The following is a 13,099-nucleotide window of genomic DNA, read 5'->3' as shown; positions in this document are numbered from 1 at the left end:
CCGTCTTTCAGAGGGGACATTAAACCGAGGCCTCGTCTGCTCTCTCAGGTGGACGCAAAAGATCCTGTGGCACTATTTTGAAAAACAGCAAGGGAGTTATCGCTGGTGTCCTGGCCAATATTTATCCCTCAATTAACATCAGTAAAAAAAAGATTATCTGGTCATTATTATATTGCTGTTTGTGGGAGCTTGCTGTGTGCAAATTGGCCGCCTCATTTCCTGCATTACAATTCAAAAGTACTTCATTGGCTGTAAAGCACTTTGGGATGTCCAGAGGTCGTGAATGGCACTATATAAATGCAAATCTTTCTTTCGTACAGCATAGTCGCACTCCTTGCAGTTGGCTATGATTGAATCTTACAGCCATTCGGCCCATCATGCCTTTGAAAGAGCGATCCAATTAGTCCCACTCTCTCTGCCCTTTCCCCACAGCCCTGCAATCATTTTTCCTTTTCAAGTAGTTATCCAATTCTCTTTTGAAAGTTTGATTGAATCTGTTCCCACCGCCCTTTCAGGCAGCGCGTTCCCGATCACAACAATCATAGAATCATAGAATGGTTACAGCACAGAAGAAGGCCATTCGACCCGTCGAGCCTGTGCCGGCTCTCTGCAAGAGCACTTCAGCTAGTCCCAATTCCCTGTAGTCCTGTAATTTTATTTCCTTCGGGTACTTATCCAATTCCCTTTTGAAAACCACGATTGAATCTGCCTCCTTTCAGGCAGTGCATTCCAGATCCTAACAACTCGCTGTGTAAAAAAGTTTTTCCTCATGTCACCTTTGGTTCTTTTCTAAATCACCTTTAATCTGTGTCCTCTGATTATTGATCCTTCTGCTAATGGGAACAGTTTCTCTTTATTTACTCTATCTAGACCCCTCATGATTTTGAACACCTCTATCATAGAAACATAGAAACATAGAAAATAGGTGCAGGAGCAGGCCATTCAGCCCTTCTAGCCTGCACCGCCATTCAATGAGTTCATGGCTGAACATGAAACTTCAGTACCCCCTTCCTGCTTTCTCGTCATAACCCTTGATCCCCCGAGTAGTAAGGACTTCATCTAACTCCCTTTTGAATATATTTAGTGAATTGGCCTCAATTACTTTCTGTGGTAGAGAATTCCACAGGTTCACCACTCTCTGGGTGAAGAAGTTTCTCCTCATCTCGGTCCTAAATGGCTTACCCCTTATCCTTAGACTGTGACCCCTGGTTCTGGACTTCCCCAACATTGGGAACATTCTTCCTGCATCTAACCTGTCTAAACCCGTCAGAATTTTAAACGTTTCCATGAGGTCCCCTCTCATTCTTCTGAACTCCAGTGAATACAAGCCCAGTTGATCCAGTCTTTCTTGATAGGTCAGTCCCGCCATCCCGGGAATCAGTCTGGTGAATCTTCGCTGCACTCCCTCAATAGCAAGAATGTCCTTCCTCAAGTTAGGAGACCAAAACTGTACACAATACTCCAGGTGTGGCCTCACCAAGGCCCTGTACAACTGTAGCAACACCTCCCTGCCCCTGTATTCAAATCCCCTCGCTATGAAGGCCAACATGCCATTTGCTTTCTTAACCGCCTGCTGTACCTGCATGCTAACCTTCAATGACTGATGTACCGTGACACCCAGGTCTCTTTGCACCTTCCCTTTTCCTAATCTGTCACCATTCAGATAATAGTCTGTCTCTCTGTTTTTACCACCAATTTGGATAACCTCACATTTATCCACATTATACTTCATCTGCCATGCATTTGCCCACTCACCTAACCTATCCAAGTCACTCTGCAGCCTAATAGCATCCTCCTCGCAGCTCACACTGCCACCCAACTTAGTGTCATCCGCAAATTTGGAGATACTGCATTTAATCCCCTCGTCTAAATCATTAATGTACAATGTAAACAGCTGGGGCCCCAGCACAGAACCTTGCGGCACCCCACTAGTCACTGCCTGCCATTCTGAAAAGTACCCGTTTACTCCTACTCTTTGCTTCCTGTCTGACAACCAGTTCTCAATCCACGTCAGCACACTACCCCCAATCCCATGTGCTTTAACTTTGCACATTAATCTCTTGTGTGGGACCTTGTCGAAAGCCTTCTGAAAGTCAACATATACCACATCAACTGGTTCTCCTTTGTCCACTTTACTGGAAACATCCTCAAAAAATTCCAGAAGATTTGTCAAGCATGATTTCCCTTTCACAAATCCATGCTGACTTGGACCTATCATGTCACCATTTTCCAGATGCACTGCTATGACATCCTTAATAATTGATTCCATCATTTTACCCACTACTGAGGTCAGGCTGACCGGTCTATAATTCCCTGTTTTCTCTCTCCCTCCTTTTTTAAAAAGTGGGGTTACATTGGCTACCCTCCACTCCATAGGAACTGATCCAGAGTCAATGGAATGTTGGAAAATGACTGTCAATGCATCCGCTATTTCCAAGGCCACCTCCTTAAGTACTCTGGGATGCAGTCCATCAGGCCCTGGGGATTTATCGGCCTTCAATCCCATCAATTTCCCCAACACAATTTCCCGACTAATAAAGATTTCCCTCAGTTCCCCCTCCTTACTAGACCCTCTGACCCCTTTTATATCCGGAAGGTTGTTTGTGTCCTCCTTAGTGAATACTGAACCAAAGTACTTGTTCAATTGGTCTGCCATTTCTTTGTTCCCCGTTATGACTTCCCCTGATTCTGACTGCAGGGGACCTACGTTTGTCTTTACTAACCTTTTTCTCTTTACATACCTATAGAAACTTTTGCAATCCGCCTTAATGTTCCCTGCAAGGTTCTTCTCGTACTCCATTTTCCCTGCCCTACTCAAACCCTTTGTCCTCCTCTGCTGAGTTCTAAATTTCTCCCAGTCCCCAGGTTCGCTGCTATTTCTGGCCAATTTGTATGCCACTTCCTTGGCTTTAATACTATCCCTGATTTCCCTAGATAGCCACGGTTGAGCCACCTTCCCTTTTTTATTTTTACGCCAGACAGGAATGTACAATTGTTGTAATTCATCCATGCGGTCTCTAAATGTCTGCCATTGCCCATCCACAGTCAACCCCCTAAGTATCATTCGCTAATCTATCCTAGCCAATTCACGCCTCATACCTTCAAAGTTACCCTTCTTTAAGTTCTGGACCATGGTCTCTGAATTTACTGTTTCATTCTCCATCCTAATGCAGAATTCCACCATATTATGGTCACTCTTCCCCAAGGGGCCTCGCACAACGAGATTGCTAATTAATCCTCTCTCATTACACAACACCCAGTCTAAGATGGCCTCCCCCCTAGTTGGTTTCTCAACATATTGGTCTAGAAAACCATCCCTTATGCACTCCAGGAAATCCTCCTCCACCGTATTGCTTCCAGTTTGGCTAGCCCAATCTATGTGCATATTAAAGTCACCCATTATAACTGCTACACCTTTATTGCATGCACCCCTAATTTCCTGTTTGATGCCCTCCCCAACATCCCTATTACTGTTCTCCTCCCAATCTTCTCTGCTCTAAGGAGAACAACCCCAGCTTCTCCAGTCTATCCAATTAAGTAAAGTCCCTCATCAATGGAACCATTCTTGTAAATCTTTTCTGCACCCTCAATAAGGCCTTCATATCCTTCCTAAAGTGCGGTGCTCAGAATTGGACACAATGCTCCAGTTGAGGCAGAACCAGTGTTTTATAAAGGTTCATCATAATTTCCACGCTTTTGAACTCTATGCCTCTTTTTATGAAGCCCAGGATCCCGTATACTTTTTTAACTGCCTCTCAACCTGCCCTGCCACCTTCGATTTTGTGCACACACACACCCAGGTCTCTCTGTTCATGCACCCGCTTTAGAATTGTACCCTTTAGTTTATAATGCCTCTCTCTCCTCATTCTTCCTACCAAAATGTATCACTTCGCAAGTTTCTGCGTTAAATTTCATCTGCCACGTGTCTGCCCATTCCACTAGCTTGTCTATATCCTCTTGAAGTTTGTCACTAACCTCCTCACTGTTCACTGTACTTTCAAGTACTGTGTCATCTGCAAATTTTGAATTTGTGCCCTGTACACCCAAGTCTAAGTCCTTAATATATAGCAAGAAAAGAAGTGGTCCCAGTACTAACCCCTGGGGAACACCACTGTATACCTTCCTCCGAAAAAAAACATTCACCACTACTCTCTATTTCCTGTCACTTAGCCAATTTCGTATCCATGCTGCCACTGTCCCTTTTATTCCATGGGCTTCAGCATTGTCCGCAAGCCTATTATGTGGCACTTTATCAAACGCCTTTTGGAAATCCATGTACACCACGTCAACCAAATTGTCCTCATCAACCCTTTCTGTTACCTCAAGAAAAAACTCACTCAAGTTAGTTCAACTGGATTTGCCTTTAACAAATCCAAGCTGGCTTTCTTAATTAATCCACACTTGTCCAATTGACTGTTAATTTTGTCCCGAATTATCGTTTCTATAAGTTTCCCCGTTACTGAGGTTAAATTGTTGGCCTGCAGTTACTGGGTTTACAGTGATGGCGAACAATTGCATCCATTTGTCTGATATTGGCTGGCCGTGATCAGCTCAGACGGTGGAAATGGTGCGAATTGTAGCCATCTTCTTAGGCATGGTGCCCATTTATTTTTTGATTTCACTTCTGTGAAGCACTGTGGGGAATCTTTCTTACTAGATTTAGATAGATTTCTGTGATGAGAGGGATGTCCAATGAGGAGAGATTGAGTCGAATGGACAGAAGTAGGCCATCTGGCACCTCGGCCCTGCTCCGCCATTCAATAAGATCATGGCTGATCTGATCCTGGCCTCAACTGTACTTCCCTCCCCGCTCCCCATAACTCTTGACTTGCTTATCTTTCAAAAATCTGTCTATCTCCACCTTAAATATATTCAATGACCCAACCTTCACCGCTCTCTAGATAGAGAATTCCACAGATTCACAGCCTCTGAGAGAGGAAATTCCTCATTTCCGTTTTAAATGGGCAACCCCTTATTCTGAGACTATGCCCCCTAGTTCTGGACTCCCCCACAAGAGGAAACATCCTCACTGCATCTACTCTGTCAAGCCTCCTCAGAATCTTTTACGTTTCAATAAGATCAACTCTCAGTCTTCTAAACTCCAATGAGTATAGGCCCAACCTGTTCAACCTTTCTTCATATGACAAACCCTTCATCTCAGGAATCAACCTCGTGAACCTTCTTTGAACTGCCTCCAATGCAAGTATATCCCTCCTTCAATAAGGAGACCAAAACTGTATGCAGTACTCCAGGTGTGGCCTCACCAACGCTCTGTATAGTTGAAGCAGGACTTTCCTGCTGTTATACTCCATCCCCTTTGCAATAAAAGCCAACATTCCATTTGCTTTCCTGATTATTTGCTGTACCTGCATGCTAACTTTTTGAGTTTCATGTACCAGATAGCTCTGTACTGCAGCATTTTGTAATCTCTCCCCATTTAAATAATAATTTGCTTTTTTCCTACCAAAGTGGATAACCTCACATTTTCCCACATTATTTTTGCCCAGTCACTTAGCCTGTCTATCTCCCTTTGCAGATTCTTTGCATTCTTTGCATTCTCCTCACAACTTGCTTTCCCACCCATCAGCAAATCTGGCTACATTACACTCAGTCCCTTCATCCAAGTCATTAATATAGATTGTAAATAGTTGAAGCCCCAGCACCGATCCCTGCGGCTCCCCACTAATTACCCGTTTATCCTGACTCTGTTTTCTGTTAGTTAACCAATCCTCTATCCATGCTAATATATTACCCCCAACCCCGTGAGCTCTTATCTTGTGCGGTAATCTTTTATGTGGCACCTTATCGAATGCCTTCTGAAAATCCCAATACATGACATCTACTGGTTTCCCTTTATCCACCCTGCTCATTACATCCTTAAAGAACTCCACAAAATCTGTCAAACATGATTTCCCTTTCATAAAACCATGCTGACTCTTCTTGACCGCATTATTCATTTCTAAATGTTCTGCTACTACTTCCTTAATGATGGACTCCAGCATTTTCCCAATGATAGATGTTAGGCTCACTGATCTATAGTTTCCTGCTTTCTGTCTCCCTCCTTTCTTAAATAGGGGCGTTACATTTGTGGTTTTCCAAAGCACTGAGATCTCTACAGAATCCAGGGAATTTTGGTAGATTACAACCAAGGCATCCACTATCTCTGCAGTCATTTCTTTTACGACCCTAGGATGCAGGCCATCAGGTCCAGGGGACTTGTCCACCTTTAGTCCCATTAATTTGCCTAGTAGTTTTTCTCTAATGATAGTGATTGTTTTAAGTCCCCCCCGCCCCCCACAATAGCCCCCTGATTATCAAATTTTGGGATACTTTTAGTGTCTTCTACTGTGAAGGCCGATACAAAATATTTATTGAAAGTCTCTGCCATTTCCTTGTTTCCCATCATTAATTCCCCAGTCTCATTCTCTAAGGGACCAAGCTACTCATTTCTTTTTCATATACTCGTATTTTTTGCTAGTTTACTCTCATAAAATATCTTCTCTCTCTTTATCATTTTTATAGTCGTCCTTTGCTGGTTTCTAAAAATTTCCCAATCTTCTGCCCTTCCATGATTTTTCGTAACATTGTATGTCTTTGTTTTCAATTTGATACCATCCGTTATTTCCTTAGTTATCCACGGACGCTTCATCCTTCTCTTAGAGTCTTTCTTTCTCACTGGAATATATCTTTGCTCCTTGCTCTCAGAGATGGATGGATGGTGTCATACAAAGATTATTATTAAAATCGGACCAAATACTGACTGAGGTTTGTCACAGAACCAAGCGCTTATATCCGTCTTTTGGATGAGATGTTAACCGGAGCCCCGTCTGCTCTCTCAGGTGGACTTAAAAGATCCCATGGCACTACTTTGAAGAAGAACAGAGGAGCTCTCCCCAGTGTCCTGAGGTCAATATTTATCCTTCAATCAACATAACAAAAACAGATTATCTGGTCATTATCATATTGCTGTTGGGGGGAGCTTGCTGTGCGCAATTTGGCTGTCGCATTTCCCACACTACAACAGTGACTACACTCCAAAAGTACTTAATTGGCTGTAAAGCGCTTTGAGATGTCCGGTGGTTGTGAAAGGCGTTATATAAATCCAAGTCTTTCTTTCTTTTCTTTTTATATTCCAGTGATTCCTGGGCTCTCCTTTAAAATTTAAATAATAACTGTTTGGAGCTGCTGAGACCCTGAGCTCTGATATTCTCTCCTACCTCTCTCATTGACCTCGCTATCTCTCTCTCCTTCTTTAAAACGCTCCTGAAAATCTACCAAGCTTTTGGTCAGGTGCCCTAATATCTCCTTATGTGACTCAGTGTAAAATTTTGTCTGATAATCGCTCCTGTGAAACATAGAAACATAGAAAATAGGTGCAGGAATAGGCCATTCGGCCCTTCAAGCCTGCACCGTCATTCAATAAGATCATGGCTGATCATTCCCTCAGTACCCTTTTCCTGCTTTCTCTCCATACCCCTTGATCCCCTTAGCCGTAACTCCCTCTTGAATATATCCAATGAACTGGTATCAACAACTCTCTGTGGCAGGGAATTCCACAGGTTAACAACTCTCTGAGTGAAGAAGTTTCTCCTCATCTCAGTCCTAAATGGCCTACCCCTTATCCTAAGACTATGTCCCCTGGTTCTGGACTTCCCCAACATCGGGAACATTCTTCCCTCATCTAACCTGTCCAGTCCCGTCAGAATCTTATATGTTTCTATGAGATCCCCTCTCATCCTTCTAAACGCCAATGAATAAAGGCCCAGTTGATCCAGTCTCTTCTCATATGACAGTCCAGCCATCCCTGGAATCAGTCTGGTGAACCTTCGCTGCACTCCCTCAATACCAAGAATGTCCTTCCTCAGATTAGGAGACCAAAACTGAACACAATATTCCAGGTGAGGCCTCACTAAGGCCCTGTACAACTGCAGTAAGACCTCCCTGCTCCTATACTCAAGTCCCCTAGCTATGAAGGCCAACATACCATTTGCCTTCTTCACCGCCTGTTGTACCTGCATGCTAACCTTCAATGACTGATGAACCATGACACCCAGGTCTCGTTGCACCTCCCCTTTTCCTAATCTGCCGCCATTCAGATAATATTCTGCCTTCGTGTTTTTGCCCCCAAAATGGATAACCTCATATTTAACCACCTTATACTGCATCTGCCATGCATTTGCCCACTCACCTAACCTGTCCAAGTCACCCTGCAGCCTTTCAGTGTACCCCCTCACAGTTCACACCGCCACCCAGTTTAGTGTCATCTGCAAACTTGGAGATACTACACTCAATTCCTTCATCCAAATCGTTAATGTATATTGTAAAGAGGTGGGGTCCCAGCACTGAGCCCTGCGGCACTCCACTAGTCACTACCTGCCATTCTGAAAAGGACCCGTTTATCCAGCCAATTTATATGCCTCTTCCTTGGTTTTAACACTATCTTTAATTTCCCTTGTTAGCCACGGTTGAGCCACCTTTCCCATTTTGTTTTTACTCCAGACATGGATGTACAATTGCTGAAGTTCATCCATGTGATCTTTAAATGTTTGTCATTGCTTATCCACCATCAACCCTTTAAGTATCCTTTGCCAGTCTATTCTAGCCAATTCACGCCTCATATCGTCGAAGTTACTTTTCCTTAAGTTCAGGACCATAGTTTCCGAATTAACTGTGTCACTCTCCATCTTAATAAAGAATTCTACCATATTATGGTCACTCTTCCCCAAGGGCCTCGCACAAGAAGATTCCTAATTAGTCCCTTCTCATTACACATCACCCAGTCTAGGATGGCCATCTCTCTAGTTGGTTCCTCAACATATTGGTCGAGAAAACCATCCCTAATACACTCCGGGAAATCCTCCTCCACCGCATTACTACCAGTTTGGTTAGCCTAATCAATGTGTAGATTAAAGTCGCCCATGATAACCGCTGTACCTTTATTGCACACATCCCTTATTTCTTGTTTGATACTGTCCCCAACCTCACTACTACTGTTTGGTGGTCTGTACACAACTCCCACTAGCGTTTTCTGCCCTTTGGTATTCGCAGCTCCACCCATACCGATTCTACATCATCCAGGCTAATGTCCTTCCTTACTATTGCATTAATTTCCTCTTTGACCAGCAATGCCACCCTGCTTCCTTTTCCTCTCTGCCTATCCTTCCTAACTGTTGAATACCCCTGGATGTTGAGTTCCCAGTCTTGGTCACCCTGGAGCTATGTCTCCGAGATGCCAATTACATCATATCCGTTAACTGCTGTCTGCGCAGTTAATTCGTCCACCTTATTCCAAATACTCCTCGCATTGAGGCACAGAGCCTTCAGGCTTGCCTTTTTAACACACTTTGCCCCTTTAGAATTTTGCTGTAATATGGTCCTTTTTGGTTTTTTGTCTTGGGTTTCTCTGCCCTCCACTTTTACTATTCTCCTTTCTATCTTTTGCTTCTGCCTCCATTTTATTTCCCTCTGTCTCCCTGCATAGGTTCCCATCCCCCTGCCATGTTAGTTTAACTCCTCCCCAACAGCACTAGCAAACACTTCCCCTAGGACATTGGTTCCGGTCCTGCCCAGGTGCAGACCATCCGGTTTGTACTGGTCCCACCTCCCCCAGAACTGGTTCCAATGTCCCAGGAATTTGAATCCCTCCCTTTTGCACCACTCCTCAAGCAACGTATTCATCTGAGCTATCCTGCGATTCCTACTCTGACTAGCACGTGGCACTGGTAGAAATCCTGAGATTACTACTTTTGAGGTCCTACTTTTAATTTAGCTCCTAGCTCCCTAAATTCATCTTGTAGGACCTCATCCCGTTTTTTACCTATATTGTTGGTAACTATGTGCACCACGACAACTGGCTTTTCACCCTCCCTTTTCAGAATGTCCTGCACTGGCTCCAAGACATCCTTGACCCTTACACCAGAGAGGCAACATACCATCCTGGAGTCTCGGTTGCGGCCGCAGAAACGCCTATCTATTCCCCTTACAATCGAATCCCCTATCGCTATAGCTCTCCCACTCTTTTTCCTGCCCTCCTGTGCAGCAGAGCCACCCATGGTGCCATGAACCTGGCTGCTGCTGCTCTCCCCTGATGAGTCATCCCCCTCAACAGTACCCAAAGCGGTGTATCTGTTTTCCAGGGGGATGACCGCAGGGGACCCCTGCACTACCTTCCTTGCACTGCTCTTCCTGTTGGTCACCCATTTACTATCTGGCTGTGTACCCTTTACCTGCGGTGAGACCAACTCGTCAAACGTGCTATTCACATCATTCTCAGCATCGTGGATGCTCCAGAGTGAATCCACCCGCAGCTCCAGTGACGCAATGCGGTCCGTCAGGAGCTGTAGGCAGATACACTTCCCGCACACATAGTGGTCAGGGACACCGGAAGCGTCCCTGACTTCCCACATAGTACAGGAGGAGCATAACACGTGTCCGAGCTCTCCTGCCATGTCTTAACCCTTAGATTAACTTAAATTGGCAACAACAATGCTAAAGGTTACTTACTGATAAAGAAAAGAAAAAGAAAAGCTACTTACCAATCACCAGCCAATCACTTACCCCCTTGGCTGTGATGTCACCTTTCGATTTCTTTCTACTTCTCTTTGCCTCCCTGCTGCAGTTGCACAAGCCACGCCTCTTGTAGGTCTCCTTGATCTCCCCGCTCCGCCTCCCAAAGCACCTTGGGACGTTTTACTACATTAAAGGCGCTGTAAATGCAAGTTGTTGATTAACCAATCTCATTTTACCTTAGATATTAACATTTTTCCAAAGAGTGAAATTATGATCTCCCTTTATATATTTTTTTTAATATTTAGACCCACTTTGAACTCTCAGCAAAGGAAAAGGCCTGGCAGAGGTAAGATTCAAAAAGGATTTTTTTTCCTGCTGATATTTTGACATTCGTGTGACCCTTCCTGGTTAAATCGTGGTTTATTTTCTGCACAAGACTAAACAGGAATCTTACATTTACCTGCAGAATGGTGCAAAATATTCATCAACAGCTCCAGGAGGGACACAACCTGTTGGAGTCCCTCATAAAGTCATCGTTTAATGAAACAACAGCAACAAAGGCTCCAAGGTAATGAATTCAAATGGTTTACGGTATACCTGCTTAAAGTAGCCCATGCTTTCGCCTCTAAGTCAGACAGTTATGGGTTCAAGTCCCACTCCAGAGACTTGAGCACATAATCTATGCTGACTCTCCCGGTGCAATACAAAGGGAGTGCTGCACTGTCGGAGGTGCCGTCTTTTGGATGAGACGTTAAACCGAGGTGCCCGTCTGCTCTCTCAGGTGGATGTAAAAGATGCTATGGCACTATTTTGAAGAAGAGCAGGGGAGTTATCCCCGGTGTCCTGGACAATATTTAACCCTCAACCAACATCGCTAAAACAGCTTATCTGCTCATTATCACATTGTTGTTTGTGGGAGCTTGCTGTGCACAAATTGGTTGTTGTGTTTCCCACATTACAATCGTGTAATGTTTTCTGTCAAAGGTGGCAGTTAGACACTTCAGAAGTATTTAATTGGTTGTTAAGCACTTTGAAAAGAAAATAAAGACTTGGATTTATATAGTGCCTTTCACGACCACGGGACGTTTCAAAGTGCCTTACAGCCAATGAAGTACTTTTGGAGTGTAGTCACTGTTGTAATGTGGGAAATGCGGCAGCTAATTTGTGCACATCATCATCATCATAGGCAGTCCCTCGTATTCGAGGAAGACTTGCTTCCACTCCCAAAGTGAGTTCTTTGATGGCTGAACAGTCCGATACAAGAGCCACAGACTCTGTTACAGGTGGGACAGACATTCGTCGAGGGAAGGGGTCGGTGGGGCTGGTTTGTCGCGCGCTCCTTCCGCTGTCTGTGCTTGGCCTCGTCACGCTCTTTGCGTTGAGACTTGAAGAGCTCAATGCCCTCCCGGATGCACTTTCTCCACCTCGGGCGGTCTTCGGCCAGGGTCTCCCAGGTGTCAGTGGTGTTGTCGCACTTTACCAGAGAGGCTTTGAGGGTGTCCTTATAACGTTTCTGCTGTCCTCCTTTGGCTCGTTTACCATGAAGGAGCCCCGCGTAAAGCATTTGCTTCAGGAGTCTCGTATCTAGCATGCGTACTATGTGGCCTGCCCAGCGAAGCTGATCGAGTGTGGTCAGTGCTTCAATACTGGGAATGTTAGCCTGGTCGAGGACACTGATGTTGGTGCGTCTGTCCTCCCACAGGATTTGCAGGATCTTGCGGAGACATCGTTGGTGATCTATCTCCAGCGACTTGAGGTGCCTTCTGTACATCGTCCATGCCTCAGATCCATACAGGAGGGTGGGTATTACTACAGCCCTGTAGACCATGAGCTTGGTGGTAGATTTGAGGGTCTGGTCTTCAAACACTCTTTTCCTCAGAGAGCCGAAGGCTGCACTGGCGCACTGGAGGCGATGTTGAATCTCTGCATCAATGTCTGCCTTTGTTGATAAGAGGCTCCCGAGATATGGGAAATGGTCCACGTTGTCGAGGGCCGCGCCATGAATCTTGATGATTGGAGGGCAATGCTGTGCGGCTGTGACAGGCTAGTGGAGGATCTTTGTCTTACGGATGTTAAGCGTAAGCCTATGCTTTCATATGCCTCAGTGAATACATTGACTATATCCTGGAGTTCAGCCTCTGAATGTGCACAGACGCAGGCATCGTCTGCATACTGCAGCTCAATGACAGAGGTTGGGGTGATCTTGGACCTGGCCTGGAGGTGGCGTAGGTTAAACAGCTTCCCACTGGTTCTGTAGTTTAGTTCCACTTCAGCGGGGAGCTTGTTGATTATGAGGTGGAGCATGGAGGCGAGCAAGATTAAGAAGAGAGTTGGAGTGATGACGCAGCCCTGTTTGACCCCGGTCCGGACGTGGATTGGGTCTGTAAAGGATCCATTGGTAAGGATCACGGCTTGCATGTCATCGTGAAGCAGGCGAAGGATGATGACAAACTTTTGGGGGCATCCAAAATGGAGGAGGATGCTCCATAGACCTCACGGTTGACAGTGTCAAAGGCCTTTGTAAGACCGAAAAAAGCCATATATAAGGGCTGGCTCTGATCCCTGCATTTTTCCTGCAATTGTCGCGCTG

General features: G+C 45.0%; 1 protein-coding gene across 3 annotated transcripts in view; it reads left to right on the top strand.

The window, feature by feature from the left end:
- LOC139280041 (endoplasmic reticulum-Golgi intermediate compartment protein 2-like) overlaps positions 1-13,099 on the top strand; it is a 103,928-nt gene that overhangs the window by 36,400 nt on the left and 54,429 nt on the right. For all 3 annotated transcript variants that reach the window (XM_070899491.1, XM_070899490.1, XM_070899492.1), the window contains exons 5-6: positions 10,815-10,855; positions 10,976-11,077. In XM_070899491.1, coding sequence (XP_070755592.1) covers positions 10,815-10,855; positions 10,976-11,077 — 143 coding nt within the window. The remainder of the gene's footprint in view (positions 1-10,814; positions 10,856-10,975; positions 11,078-13,099) is intronic.

The sequence above is a fragment of the Pristiophorus japonicus genome, chromosome 14 (assembly GCF_044704955.1).
Source record: "Pristiophorus japonicus isolate sPriJap1 chromosome 14, sPriJap1.hap1, whole genome shotgun sequence".
NCBI classification, from domain to species: Eukaryota; Metazoa; Chordata; class Chondrichthyes; family Pristiophoridae; genus Pristiophorus; species Pristiophorus japonicus.
This window is presented reverse-complemented; position numbering and strand designations above follow the sequence as displayed.